The sequence below is a fragment of the Cyprinodon variegatus genome, unplaced genomic scaffold, assembly GCF_000732505.1.
Source record: "Cyprinodon variegatus isolate N-32 unplaced genomic scaffold, C_variegatus-1.0 Scaffold1343, whole genome shotgun sequence".
In the NCBI taxonomy this organism is placed as follows: domain Eukaryota; kingdom Metazoa; phylum Chordata; class Actinopteri; order Cyprinodontiformes; family Cyprinodontidae; genus Cyprinodon; species Cyprinodon variegatus.
In genome coordinates, this window is record NW_015151796.1 from 80 (window position 1) to 12,738 (window position 12,659).

The following is a 12,659-nucleotide window of genomic DNA, read 5'->3' on the forward strand; positions in this document are numbered from 1 at the left end:
TTGAATCTGCAGGCCTCAGTGCCTCTCTCTTCTTAGTCTGTGAGAGCAATCAATGAATGCTGAACATTCGCCCACATTATGGCCCCTCAGCCAACCAACGTCATGTTTGCCTCTATCTCAGCACCCATGCTCCCTCTCTGCTGTAAAAATCTGTCCTTCTTGACAGCAGATGGTGTGCACCTATGAAAGGTAACTTTAAAGATATAGTGTAGGATGTTCTTTTTCCTGGTGGATCATCAAAATAAGTGGTCCTCCTAATTGCCAATCATCCTGGTGATATGTTTACGTAAGGCCGTCCTACGTGCTCATCCCCAGGTTGCTATCTTTTTCTGCCAATGCGCACTTTAAGGCGTATATATGTGGTGAGCTACGGTTTCAGCCAGTCATTGAAGCTCACCTTACTCACAATGGCGGAGGGTCATAAGAGAGAAAATGTCTACGAAGTGTATGAGAAGAAAAGAAAGAGAGCACAGGTTGGGCTTCTACTGATGCCTACGTTTCTACTCGACAGGTAAAGTTTAGCATGCTATTTGGAGAAATCCATTTCACATCACTGCTGGTAAAAGTTAACTACCTCTATATTGTAACTTTCCATAAGGTAGGAAGATAAGTTTATTAATTTTGTAATTTGCATCGGTAGTAGTTATATGGTGGCCACAGATCCTTATTTACCCCTCAAACACGTCCAAATTTCCACTGCAGCACACACACATACAAGTAGATGATACATTTATAAGGTACTAGCAGTCTTATTTCCGGGGAAATTTTACTAAATAAATATGGGTGAGATGGGATCCATCTGAGCGACCATATTTTTGCGTTCTGTACATCCAAGAGGAGATATGGGCTCGTGCATGCTCTCGACACGCGTTTAATAGGCGTTCCCTCACAGGAGTGAGTACAGGGTTTTGCATATGCATTTTTTGTGGAGAGGGCAGGTCTTTTCAAAAACTGCGAAAATCCTCCACTATACCTTTAATTGATAAAGCTGTAGTAAAATGCCAAAGGTAAAGGAATAGCATTACTGACAGGAGGAAAAGTGATTAAGTAAGTTGGATTACTGCATCACGGAAAAACTTATGCAGTTTCTAAGAGCATTACTAATTCACTTCGTCAGGCCATAAACCAAATCAACTTTCACTTATTATGACTAGAGGCTAGAAAATTCTCACAACAGTGGGTGCTAGAGTGGCCAAATGTATTACTCAGAGAAAATATTGCCCAAGTTCTAATATCGTTTTGGACTCTTTAAAGGGACTTCTTGCAATTAGGCTATAAACACCTCACTTAGAATCTGATTCAAATCCTCTTCTTAGAAACCATAAGTCAAATGATCACCAGAAGTCATTTGTCTTGATTATGAGGCTACAAACTGGATACTAAATTCAGAAAAAAAGAAAAAAAACTGAATCAAATTACTAACATGTTCAGCTTGACTATGACTGGAAACAAATGTGATCCGGTTATCATTTATCCCTAAAAATTCTGGATTAATTAATACAATCTTTAGAGAAAGGAAATTTGATTAGCAGGATGAGGAGCTAAGAGTGACAGCATGTGTAGAATTAATATGGATCCCCAGTAGTCTAGTTGAAAAAAAAAAAAAAAAAGGGGATGTTGGATTTTTTTTTTTTTTATGAAAGCATACATAGCCTAGCCTAATTAATATATTTTATAAACCTAAAGCAATATGCATGGTATGGTTGTTAAATGTCAGATACACTGGTCATTGAACTTGACCAAGGCACCTTACAGTAGAACTGCAGTCAGTCCCTGGACTGGCATGGCTATCACTGCCCCTACATAGTTAGGGACAAATACAGAGGACAAATGTCCCGCTGGGATCAGCTTCCTTCTCATGGTAGGCCACTTCTTTGATTTTCTTTATTTTGCTCAGGCTACTCGTGAGCTGAATGTGGAAAGGGCAATATTATTGTTATTACTGTTAATATATAGTAGAAATTTTACACATTCAGTATTAAAATGTCACAGGGGATGGTATGGGGGGATGGTGATTTAAGAAAGATGATGATTTTTAAGATTTTTTTTTTTTAAGAAGGGAATGCCATCCCCCCTCAACTGAAGTACTATGGACACATTTAAAGGTGGCCATGAATCTCTTTTTAGTTGTTTTTTCATAAATACACCTGCTTTAAAAAAGTTCTACTAAAGACAGTTTTGATTAGATTTTAACATTGATGTCTATAAATACACGTAAATTTTGTAAACATTTTCTTTCTTACAAGATCTTATTTTAAGTTATCTTTCTTTAGTTAAAGGGCACCCGGTTTTTTACAACTCACTTCTTCATTTGCTTGCATAGGCTTAGAACTTCTAGATATAAAATGTTAGATTAAGTGGTAGATTTGCAATCCATTCCATCCTGAAATATTTTTGATGGCAGGTTGAATCAAAGAGGGAAATATTGGGAGCAGCTGAATTTTATCTCCATAAAATGTCCCTGATTATACATCAAAGTAGCTCCCAGAGTCACGACTCCTTTTACAGTTTCTCTCGTCTCCGAGATAAGGCATAAACTTTACATTAGCTCTAACTTTAAAGTTGAGAGTTTACTGTGTGTTTGGCATTGAGTCATTTTCTGTAGACTAAATGAAAGCAGGGAGAATAAATAAAAAGATGATGCTGAAAGAAAGCTTTTAATTCCTCACAAAGAGCTGCCCTCATAAATGAAGATGAAAAGCAGCATTCGTTTATTTGATGTGTCCCTGGATGAGTGCTTTCTCCCTCTCTTCTCTTAATGAAATAAATAGAATGGCACCAGAAATTGCTTTGACATTTCACATGCTTTACCTGTTCTCTTGATTCATTTCTGCAACTTCGTGATTCTAACAGGTTTTTTTTTTTTCAGTTTCTTCGTTTTCCTTTTGTTTCTTTTTATACTTTTCTTATATTTGATTTCTCTCACCTACATCAACAGCGTTCTGCAGGTGACATTATGATAAGGAACATCCAACTAAGCCATGCTGGGAAATACACCTGTGCAGTTCAGACCAAGGTGGACAGTGTGTCAATTGCTACAGATGTGGTTGTTAGAGGTAAGGACTCTCCTTATTTATCAAAAGAAGATTTAAAATTACCAATGCATGCAAAATACATAAAGTTGCAGAGATGAATGGATCAAGAAGAATACATCACATTAGATGTATGAATCCCAGAGTGCCAGTCACGGTCTATGGGACCTCAAGCACGGATAGGTTGAATCTGTTACATTTTATCCTCTATTAGGATATTATCTCATGCAAAAAAACATCTAAATGTTTAATTTTAGTGCATTAAGTGAACTGTCAAAAGGTAACAAGAATCCCTGACTACAAAGTTGTTGCCATTTAACTCGGTAGAGGAGCTGTTAGAAAAAGTCTCATTCTAAAATTTCTGACATCATGGATTCTGTTGCTCTGATTAAGGTAAAGGTCGTGACTGGGAACAAAGGGTCTCATTGCTGAAGTAGTTCTCTGTGGGGAATTACTCCAGAAAACAGAAGTTAAAAAAGAGTAAAAAAGTTAAAGACAGGTTCACAAATACTGGACTCTTGGCTGCTTCTCATTAACCCTTCGCTGCAAGCTGGATTATCGCAAGATCTGAGTTTTGTGTCTGACAACAAATCTATCTTAAAAGACTACCACTAATACGTCCATCTCTTAACAACCAGTGAGTCAGACCATACACTTGCCAGCAGTGTTTTCTTGGGGTGGGCCATGTAGGAATTACAACATTGAGAAGGGCCTTGCTGTGGCATTACAAACATGGCTAACCTGGAGGACTCACCTGTCGATACCGCAATTAACTCGGTTTTAACTAAAATACAGACAATTTCACGTTTGAAAATGGAGCAAAGAAAAGCACCTTGTGCATTTGTTGATTAGAAAGATGTCTTTGCTTTTTTTCTTACAGGATTTGGAAAAAGTTTGATTTTCCAGCTTACTGCTCTAGTTGTGAAAAAGTCACGATTCGCTGTTACGATTAGCTGAAACCGTATTATGGAAGACGGCATTAGCTGGCCAGTCACCCAATCAGCTCGAAGTATTGTACTAAACGTCCCTCCTTTTCAAGGACAGACTTAATGACAGGCGTCCTAGATTGATAACGTAGAACTCAACTCAGTTCCACACATATCAGTCTGGCTACTGCCAGGTTAGCTTCTTATTGAAAAAAATAAGAGAAGTTCTTCCTGATTTTCTTTTACTCTTAAGTTAATTTTTTTTGCAGGAAAAATTATTAGCACATTCAACTTTGTACAGCACAAAGTATTCAGTGAGAATATTTCATTCATTCAGATTTAAGATAAGTTTTTAAAATTTTTTTGAGAATTGTGTTGTAAGAATTTAATATAGGAAAAAATCATAACATTGTCTAATTCTTCTTAAGGTATGGTTCATTATGTTTTTGTCAATCTATATTTGTTTTACATTTTGGTCAGGTTTGCATTTCATTATTAAATAAAATAGCTGCTACACCAAATCTCACTTTCTTCTAATCCATTTGGTATATAAACCCTGATCATGATCCAACTTATCCATGTCTAACGTCTTCTTCCTCTTCTCCTCATTAATCTTTCAAGTGTTTATCTTTCTGTGTAAGTGGACTGTAACTTATCATTCTTCCAGGTCCTCCAGACCCACCATTAGATTGTCAGGTGAATGAGATGACTGAGACCACTGCGTCTCTGTCTTGGAGGCCTGGATTGGACAACCACAGCCCCATCCTCAGCTACACTATCCAGGCCAGAACACCCTTCTCCCTCGGATGGCAAACTGTTACCAATGGTAAGCTTATGCTTTTAGAGAGACTATCTATGTAGGTCAGAAGAAATATAAATATGCTGATTTTGAAAATCTTTATTTGTTTCAAACAATATTTGTGAGCTGATATGTATAACATTGCATAAGTTGATCAATATTTTTTCCTGTGCTGATGAAACATTATTTATCATATGTCTTTTAGTCCGAGAAATTTTAAAGGGGAAAGAGCTCTCAGCCACTGTGACTGATTTAAGTCCCTGGGTTGACTATGAGTTCAGAGTTTTGGCAACCAACAGTGTTGGAACAGGAGAGCCCAGCAAACCCTCAAAGAAGACCCGCACCAAAGAAATGCGTATGTATTGTTGGGACTTTTTTTTTTGTTTGTTTTGTAAGTCTATTTCTTGCTCCTTTCTTAAACCAGTGTTTCCAAGCCTTTTTTGACTTGTGTACCCCATTGGGCATTTTTGCTTACCATGAGTACCCCTCACAGTCAAAATTATTGATGATTGTCCAAAAGTGGAATGTACAATAGCTGAAATAAAGACAATTTTACTTAATCTTTTAATTTGAGCATTTTATAATTTCATACTGTCCATCAAAGAAAAAAACAACATAAATATGTTGCCTGGAAGTTAGTAAGGAATCAAAATAAATACAAAATAAAATCATATTATAAACCTGTATTTAAATAAAACTGGAGCTCCTATGAGTAACTCCCTTATAATTACATTTAAAATTGATGTATTGGGAACAAAATACAGAATTAAAGTTATAGTCAGACTGTCTTAATTAGTTTAATTTGTTTTCATCAAGACACATGAGCTTGTTTTGATTAGCTCTGATAGCTCAGTGTGAAAAACAGCTGCTACCAGGCTGTTTTCTACATTTAGTCTGTTCCTCTGCATTAGAAAACTTACTTTTTGATTGATAAAAGCATGTTCAATTATTCAGTTGGCTCCTCACAAAGCAAAACAGATCCCAGCCCTATTTTATATTACTACCGGATAAATAAAATATTTTCGTGTACCCCTTGCATTGCACTCACGTACCCCTAGGGGCACGCGTACCCCCGGTTGGGAAACACTGTCTTACACAAGTTCAAATAGAATATTGATAAAGAAACATGATGAAAATACTAAAAATATAGATTGATTGATACTATCAAATTCTATGTTTTATGATAGTTACCATATAATATTGGGCCGTCTTACGAAAGTTGATTTCAAAAATGTTTTCAGTTTTCAGTTTCAGGCATACTGTATGTAGGCTCGCTTTGCTCATGATTATTCACAGAAAAAGTATATCAAGTTGTATTTTTAATAAAGTAGCTCCTCATGGGTGTTTAATTCATCAAAATTCGTTTTATCCACACTCAAAAAAATCAGATATGAAAATGATAAAGCTTTTATGACAAAAACATACAATTCCATTGGAGATTCTGGTTCTGCTTGCAACCATAACAGACTCTGAGTCCTCCTGTAGGTTGCTTTGAGTAAAACAAGCTTCTCTCACAATCCATTTTGCACATGCACCTTTCTCTTATCATTAGCTTTACATTTTGACACAGCCTTGTTTCCAAACATGATTCACGTGTTGGCAGCCATATATGTGAGAGAGCCACTATTAAACTGAATATCTTAGCAGTTTTTAATTCTGGTTCTGTCTTAGTTTCTTTACCTATTTTTGTTTTTTTATCCCAATACAATCAAACCAAATTTAATCAAATTCTGAATCATATTTGAACATAATATAGTGCACTACCACATTATACTAGACTTTGCAAAGTATACACTGCCTTTAAGTACAAAATGTGTCTGTCTAAGAAAACCAGCAAGTGGGATTGAATCCTTGTTTAGTGCCAATCTCTGATGCTGAGCAAGAAGTTTATCATTGTAAAAGGAAGGGACTTAATTATTACAATAAATCTCAAGCAGAACCAAGTTTAGGGAGGTCAGCTATTTGTGTCTACTGGCTCAGGGCTGAAAGGACAGGACAGTCACACAACAACACAAGTTATCAAGGAAAGCACAAAAAAGGTAATCATTATAAGTAATAGATGAATGAAGACATCATGCCTACAGCAGTATAGTTTTTGAGGAAGCCTTTGAAAACCAGGACTATGAAAATATCAAATTTTTTTAAAAAGGGCAAGTTTTAAGCTTTCTATAGAAAAAAAACTGCACGCTAGTTCCTGACTTTTAGAAACTAGCAGTATACCTGCAGCAATGAATACTTACTGTTCTTTGGGAACATATGGAAAATAAGGTCTAAAGTATAAGACGGTACTTGATTATTAAGGACATTATAAGTAGAAGGAAAATGTTAAAATTCAATTTTACTTTTACCAGGGAGCCAAAGACAAGAGGCAAACCTTAAGAAGTATCCCACTGTCTTCCAATTCATCAAAACTCTCACTTCAGCATTTTAGAATAACTTAAGAATTTCAATAAAAGATACTACATTGCAACGCCTCTGCTTCCTATTTTCAAAAACTAAAATGAGTCAACTAAAGGCAACATTAAATGCTTAAAAAGAAAAAAGGTGCCACATCTATCATCCCTGCTTGATTTTTCTAAGAATTTTGAGTTTGTTGTTGGATTCAGAGAACAAGAGGCTAAGTAAGAAAGCCGTATACAAAATGCCAGGTGTTTAAAAGGCAAATTAAACTGAACTGTGTCAGAGGAAACCTTTTTTGTATGTAGCTTCAATAGCTTTATTGTGTATTATAGCCAAACCCTAAAAGGGATTATCTTCTAACAATCAATACACATCACATATATAATTTCTTTGCTGCTTCACTGGTTATTAAAAAGTCACTTGAATAAACTGCAGTTGAACAAAATTTTGCACAAGATCAATGTTTTGGTTCTTTTAGGATGAGTTTTAATGCATTTTGAATATCTATTACATGTTCAGCATAACTGCCAATCTATATTATCTTTCTTGATTGATAAATACGGTTAGTTTAACAAAGCAATGTTTTTGGCGTGTTAGTGCCTAGAGTGACTCCAGCGAGGGTAAGCGGTGGTGGTGGAGGACGATCGGAGCTTGTCATCACGTGGGAAGTAAGTGTGCAGATAATTACATGTGATTCTTTAAGCTTTACCTGGTTGTACGTGTTATATTGGTGTTTGGTTTTTAATATACGGTTCTATTTTATACTACTAGAGGCGACAAAAGTAAGGTTAAACAATAATGACTCTCAAATTTACAAGATTTGCTTGTTTTTTTGACTCAGCACTTTAGTTCTTCTATATTTCTTTGAATCGGGTAACATCAGGAGGAACACAAAAGCTTCCTTCTAATGAGTACTTTGTCTGTTTTTTGCTGCCTCCTTAGCCCGTTCCAGAGGAAATGCAGAGCGGGCCAGGCTTTGGTTACGTGGTGGCTTTCCGCCCTCTCGGAGCACAAGGCTGGATGCAGGCAGCCGTCACATCCCCTGATGCTTCAAGATACGTTTTTAAGAATGAAAGCATCCCTCCCTTCTCCCCTTATCAAGTCAAAGTTGGGGTTTACAACAATAAGGGCGAAGGGCCTTTTAGTCCTGTTACTACCATCTACTCAGCAGAAGAAGGTGCATACCATAAGTATTCTACTCCGGACAGATATTAAAAATGTTTTAAACAGCGACTACACATGTTTGTGTGAAATATTAGTGAAGAAATTACAATTTCTACAGCACCAAAATAGTAATAAAATGATTTAAATTCACCAAAGAGGTTATCTTTCTCTTGAAATTATAAAAAAAAATACTAGATGAAGCCGCTCTATTGTTTAGTCATAGTGTGAATGTGGGTGTAGAGAATGCATGAAACTCTAAGTATCATGTGTATGTTTTAGAACCCAGCAGAGCTCCAGTCAAGCTAAGGGCGAGGAGTGTTTCAGCATCTGAAGTCGAGGTCACCTGGAAGCCGCTGGCGTGGAGCAACAGCCGAAGACGTATCCTTGGCTATGAGGTCAGACCACCAGAAGCTGTCTTACTTTGACATGCAAAAATGCAGTGAACATTGCAAAAAGAATTTGATTCCTTTTAATGCAATGTGCTCCTTTTTTTTCTACCATTTTGTTTATTTATTTTTTTATTTTTTCAATCAGATTGCACGTAATGCCCCATGCTAAAGAGGGAAGAAATAAAAGTGTACAGTGGAACTGATGAAGTGTGACCTGAACATCTTTTGTGTCTAGCTGCTGTACTGGAGAGAGAAGGAAAAGCCGGATGCAGCCAGTGTGGTCAGAACAGAGGGGAATAAAACATCAGTACTCATCAGGGATCTGGAGGGCAGCAGTACCTATTACATGTCCCTGCGGGCCTATAACAGCGCTGGAGTGGGTCCACAGAGCTACATAGTCAATGTCACGACCAAGAAACCACGTAAGGGGTCCACTTAAAAGATGCTGTTGGCGAATGGAAATGTCCTTTTGTGTATTGTATTTTCCCTGCTGCTGTCTTGTTTGTTTTTTCTTCCTTTTACCTTACCTTACAGGCCAAAGTCTGTTGAGTCACTATTAGATGAGGAAAGTGGAAAACACTCACAATGGGAAGATTAGCTCCTTTCATTTTTTCCTCTGCATCAGCTATTTTAATAAGTTTGTGTGTTACTTACATGTACATTTAAATTAATTATGTGCCTTTCTAAGCAGGGTGGGTCAAACATCTTAATTAAATTTATAATTTTTAAAAACAAATAATTTGAATTTATTGTCATTGTTTTCTAATACAGTCATTATATGTACAGCTGCAATAAACTTTTAGATATTTACTAATTACTGAATATCTTTTAGCAAGTTGCACTTCTAAAAAACTCTTTAACAAGCTTCTAAATTTGTTTCATCAGTAATTATAATGACTGGTTATATGACCACTTTATTTTTCATTTGTAACAATAGTCTAAATTGGTTTTTGAAATTGGTTTGTTTCCTGGCATGACAACAAAGAATACTGTAGTCCACAGTGAGGTTTAAGTGAGGGAGGTGTGATGGTAATTCCAAAATTTTTAATATTTCCTTGTTTATCTTTTCCAAGATCAGTTAGGATGTGCCTTTTGGATCTTTGCAGTGTTCAAAATGTTCCAATTATGTTAAAGCTTTAACCATTTGACCCAAACCACCAGGCTTGGATAAAAGTAACAGGTTCGAATGATTAAGAATGATCAGAAACTACTCAATTTTAAAGCCTCAAATGAACCGCAGTGTTGAATTTTACACCCTGCCATTTGCTGAGAGAATCCCTAATTCTGCAGTAAGAAATTTCCCCACTGGGTAAAATAAATTGTATATTTCTTTTAGTTCTACAACATTCATACCTTGCTGATATGTAAATCAGCCCACAGATAAAAACCTTATTCAGGAGAAATGGGTGTAGGTCCGAGGATTTAGTTGTTATTTCAGGCAAACAACAAGAGTTTTTTTCAGTCGCTATAGTAAGCCTTTTAAATCTAAAAACACACCCAAGAATAGGCCCGGACAATCAGTTTTATTTGTAATATAATCTCAATAAAAAAAACAAAAAACAAATTTCCAAATAGAAGAGAATCCATGTATCATTATTAGTTCATTTGTTTTTCAATTTAAAACCAAGAATGAAAATATAAGAAACAATTGTTTTTTTTGTTTTTTTTAGTTTCATAAAATAACAGAAATATTTTCACACTATAATAAATATGTGGCAAATGGATAATGAGAATATGATTTTACCTTTTCCAAGCTTTCTTTGGTTTCTGATGTCATGCTTTTTGTGACTTTTATGAGGTACAAGTAGCAAGTAAAAGAAGAAAGGAGAGTCACAAGGTGCCTTGGTAAAAAAAAATAAAAATAATAATCCAACAGCTGCTTAGAAGGTTTTTCAGCTGTATATCTTCTATCTATTTGAAAATCATAGCAGTAACCTACATAGTGACAGCCAATGAATAAGTAGCCTACAACAGGTTATTTCATACTTGCTGTCTTCCACTGTTTATAAACATGAAAAAATGATCATTATTATTTTGTTTTATATAAGTAATGGATATGTAAAATTATTTATTAATGTATGCAAATCATTAAGAAGACTGAACTACAAAAACTTAGAGCAGAGAGGCTACTCAGATTTGCCCTGCAAAACGAAAAAAGAATCAAGGTTTGGATTTCTGAATCAGGGATATTCATTCATGTCTGCACCAATCAGAGCCAATCTTAAATTAAGGAGAAAAAGTCACATAGAGCATTGCCCTGTTTTGTAAACAGGTGCATCTTCAACATATAGTATGGCACAAATTGGTGAGAAATTTCATTGTTCTGGGAGCACAAACCAATAGATGTTTTTGGGCTTCCACACATTTTTATATACAACTGACTTGATAGTATTTGTTTTTTTTGTTTGTTTTTTTACCTGAGAGGGTTTGGGATTGAGGTAAATAACTTAAAAAGCTCATAAAGACGAGATGCTATAAGAGCCCAAAACAACCTAAAAATTTTATGCAAGTATTCCCTATTCATGAATGACTGTATTCCAGGCAACAATAAAGTCCCAAAGCAATGGACTCTGGACAATAGCGCATTAAGGACTATTAAAACAATAAAACCTTGAAGCCTGATGCATATGCTAAGAGTTTGTTAAGAGGAAAATCTGAATAAATATAACAATTTTGGTTAAAAAAAAAATAAAAAAATTGCAGTTTTTGACTTGACATTTGGAAAAGAATCACGTAGTCTTGGTGCAAAGCATAAAGCTTGGAGGTTGGATAATCATGTGAGAATGCTAACAATAGCACTGGTGTGTTATTCAGAGTAGATGCAATGATAAAACTTGGGATGCCGCATGTAAGTTAGCTCAGGCAATCAACTTCAGCTTCGCTGCTGTAATCATTTTACATATTTCTTTAAAAATCTCTCTTTCAGCCATTGATATTCTCTAAAACAGAAAAGTGGAAGAAAAGAGGGGCTCAAAAAAACAATTAAAGACATAAATTGATATTGACATGTATGCCCTTGATAAGTGAACTGTAGCTGAAAACCATAATAAAGGATTTCTCAACCAGGAAAATTTCCAGTCATTATTACAAAGATTTTGCTGTATGGACAGATTTATATGTGCATATCTGATTTACGATCAAACAGTGTACTTTATCATGGAGATGAATATTGACAAAAATTGATTTTTTTCCCCACACCTTTCTTGTACCTTAAATGCATCATACTCAAGCTTTATGGCCTCTGTAGCATGTATTATTATATCATAAGCCTGTATGTTGGATAAGAGTGAAACAGGCCTTCAGAGATGTTCTTCGAAACTGAGGGAAAAACACTTTCAGACAGGCATGTGGCATTTAAACATCTCAAACATTATCTGATATTAGATGATACAGCATTTTCCATACAACGCTGAACTAACAGTTAAGAATAGTCCACTAGCAGAGTTCCCTACTAACAGAGGCCTGACAGGCTAATAATGAGATTTCCTACAAATTAATATGGTTGTGGGTTATTTATTGATTCAACCATCTGCATCTTTTCCTCTCCCACTCATCTTTCACCCTGTTGTCTTTTTCTAGCTCCCAGTAAAGCCCCAGGTAGAATAATGTGGGGTACTTCCAACTCTAAAGTCATTCTGAGTTGGGACCAGGTCCACGCCCTGGAGAATGAGTCTGAAGTCACAGGATACAAGGTGAGTATGTCACACTTTGGGTTAAAGAGGTTGAGATGAGTACATAGTCTTAAATAGCCAACTTGTCCATCTACATTTACATCGTACTTAAAACTATTACAGCACATTTACAGGTGCAAATGTGCTTGTATGTGCAGAACAAATCTTCTAAAAAGATTGAAAGTGATTTTTATTTGGATGTCAGCAGTCAGGGTGTGCAAACCTTTTTGTGTGTGTCTGTTCATTAATATGCAGATCATATTCTGATGACCAAACCA

General features: G+C 35.9%; 1 protein-coding gene across 1 annotated transcript in view; it reads left to right on the plus strand.

The window, feature by feature from the left end:
• Positions 1–407: 407 nt before the first annotated feature.
• The window catches only part of LOC107102925 (contactin-4-like), a 20,099-nt gene continuing 7,847 nt past the window's right edge, over positions 408–12,659 (plus strand). The window contains exons 1-9 of the mRNA XM_015402389.1: positions 408–473; positions 2,939–3,056; positions 4,626–4,784; positions 4,963–5,112; positions 7,755–7,825; positions 8,100–8,334; positions 8,601–8,716; positions 8,946–9,132; positions 12,290–12,402. Of these exons, the coding sequence (XP_015257875.1) occupies positions 408–473; positions 2,939–3,056; positions 4,626–4,784; positions 4,963–5,112; positions 7,755–7,825; positions 8,100–8,334; positions 8,601–8,716; positions 8,946–9,132; positions 12,290–12,402 (1,215 nt within the window). The remainder of the gene's footprint in view (positions 474–2,938; positions 3,057–4,625; positions 4,785–4,962; positions 5,113–7,754; positions 7,826–8,099; positions 8,335–8,600; positions 8,717–8,945; positions 9,133–12,289; positions 12,403–12,659) is intronic.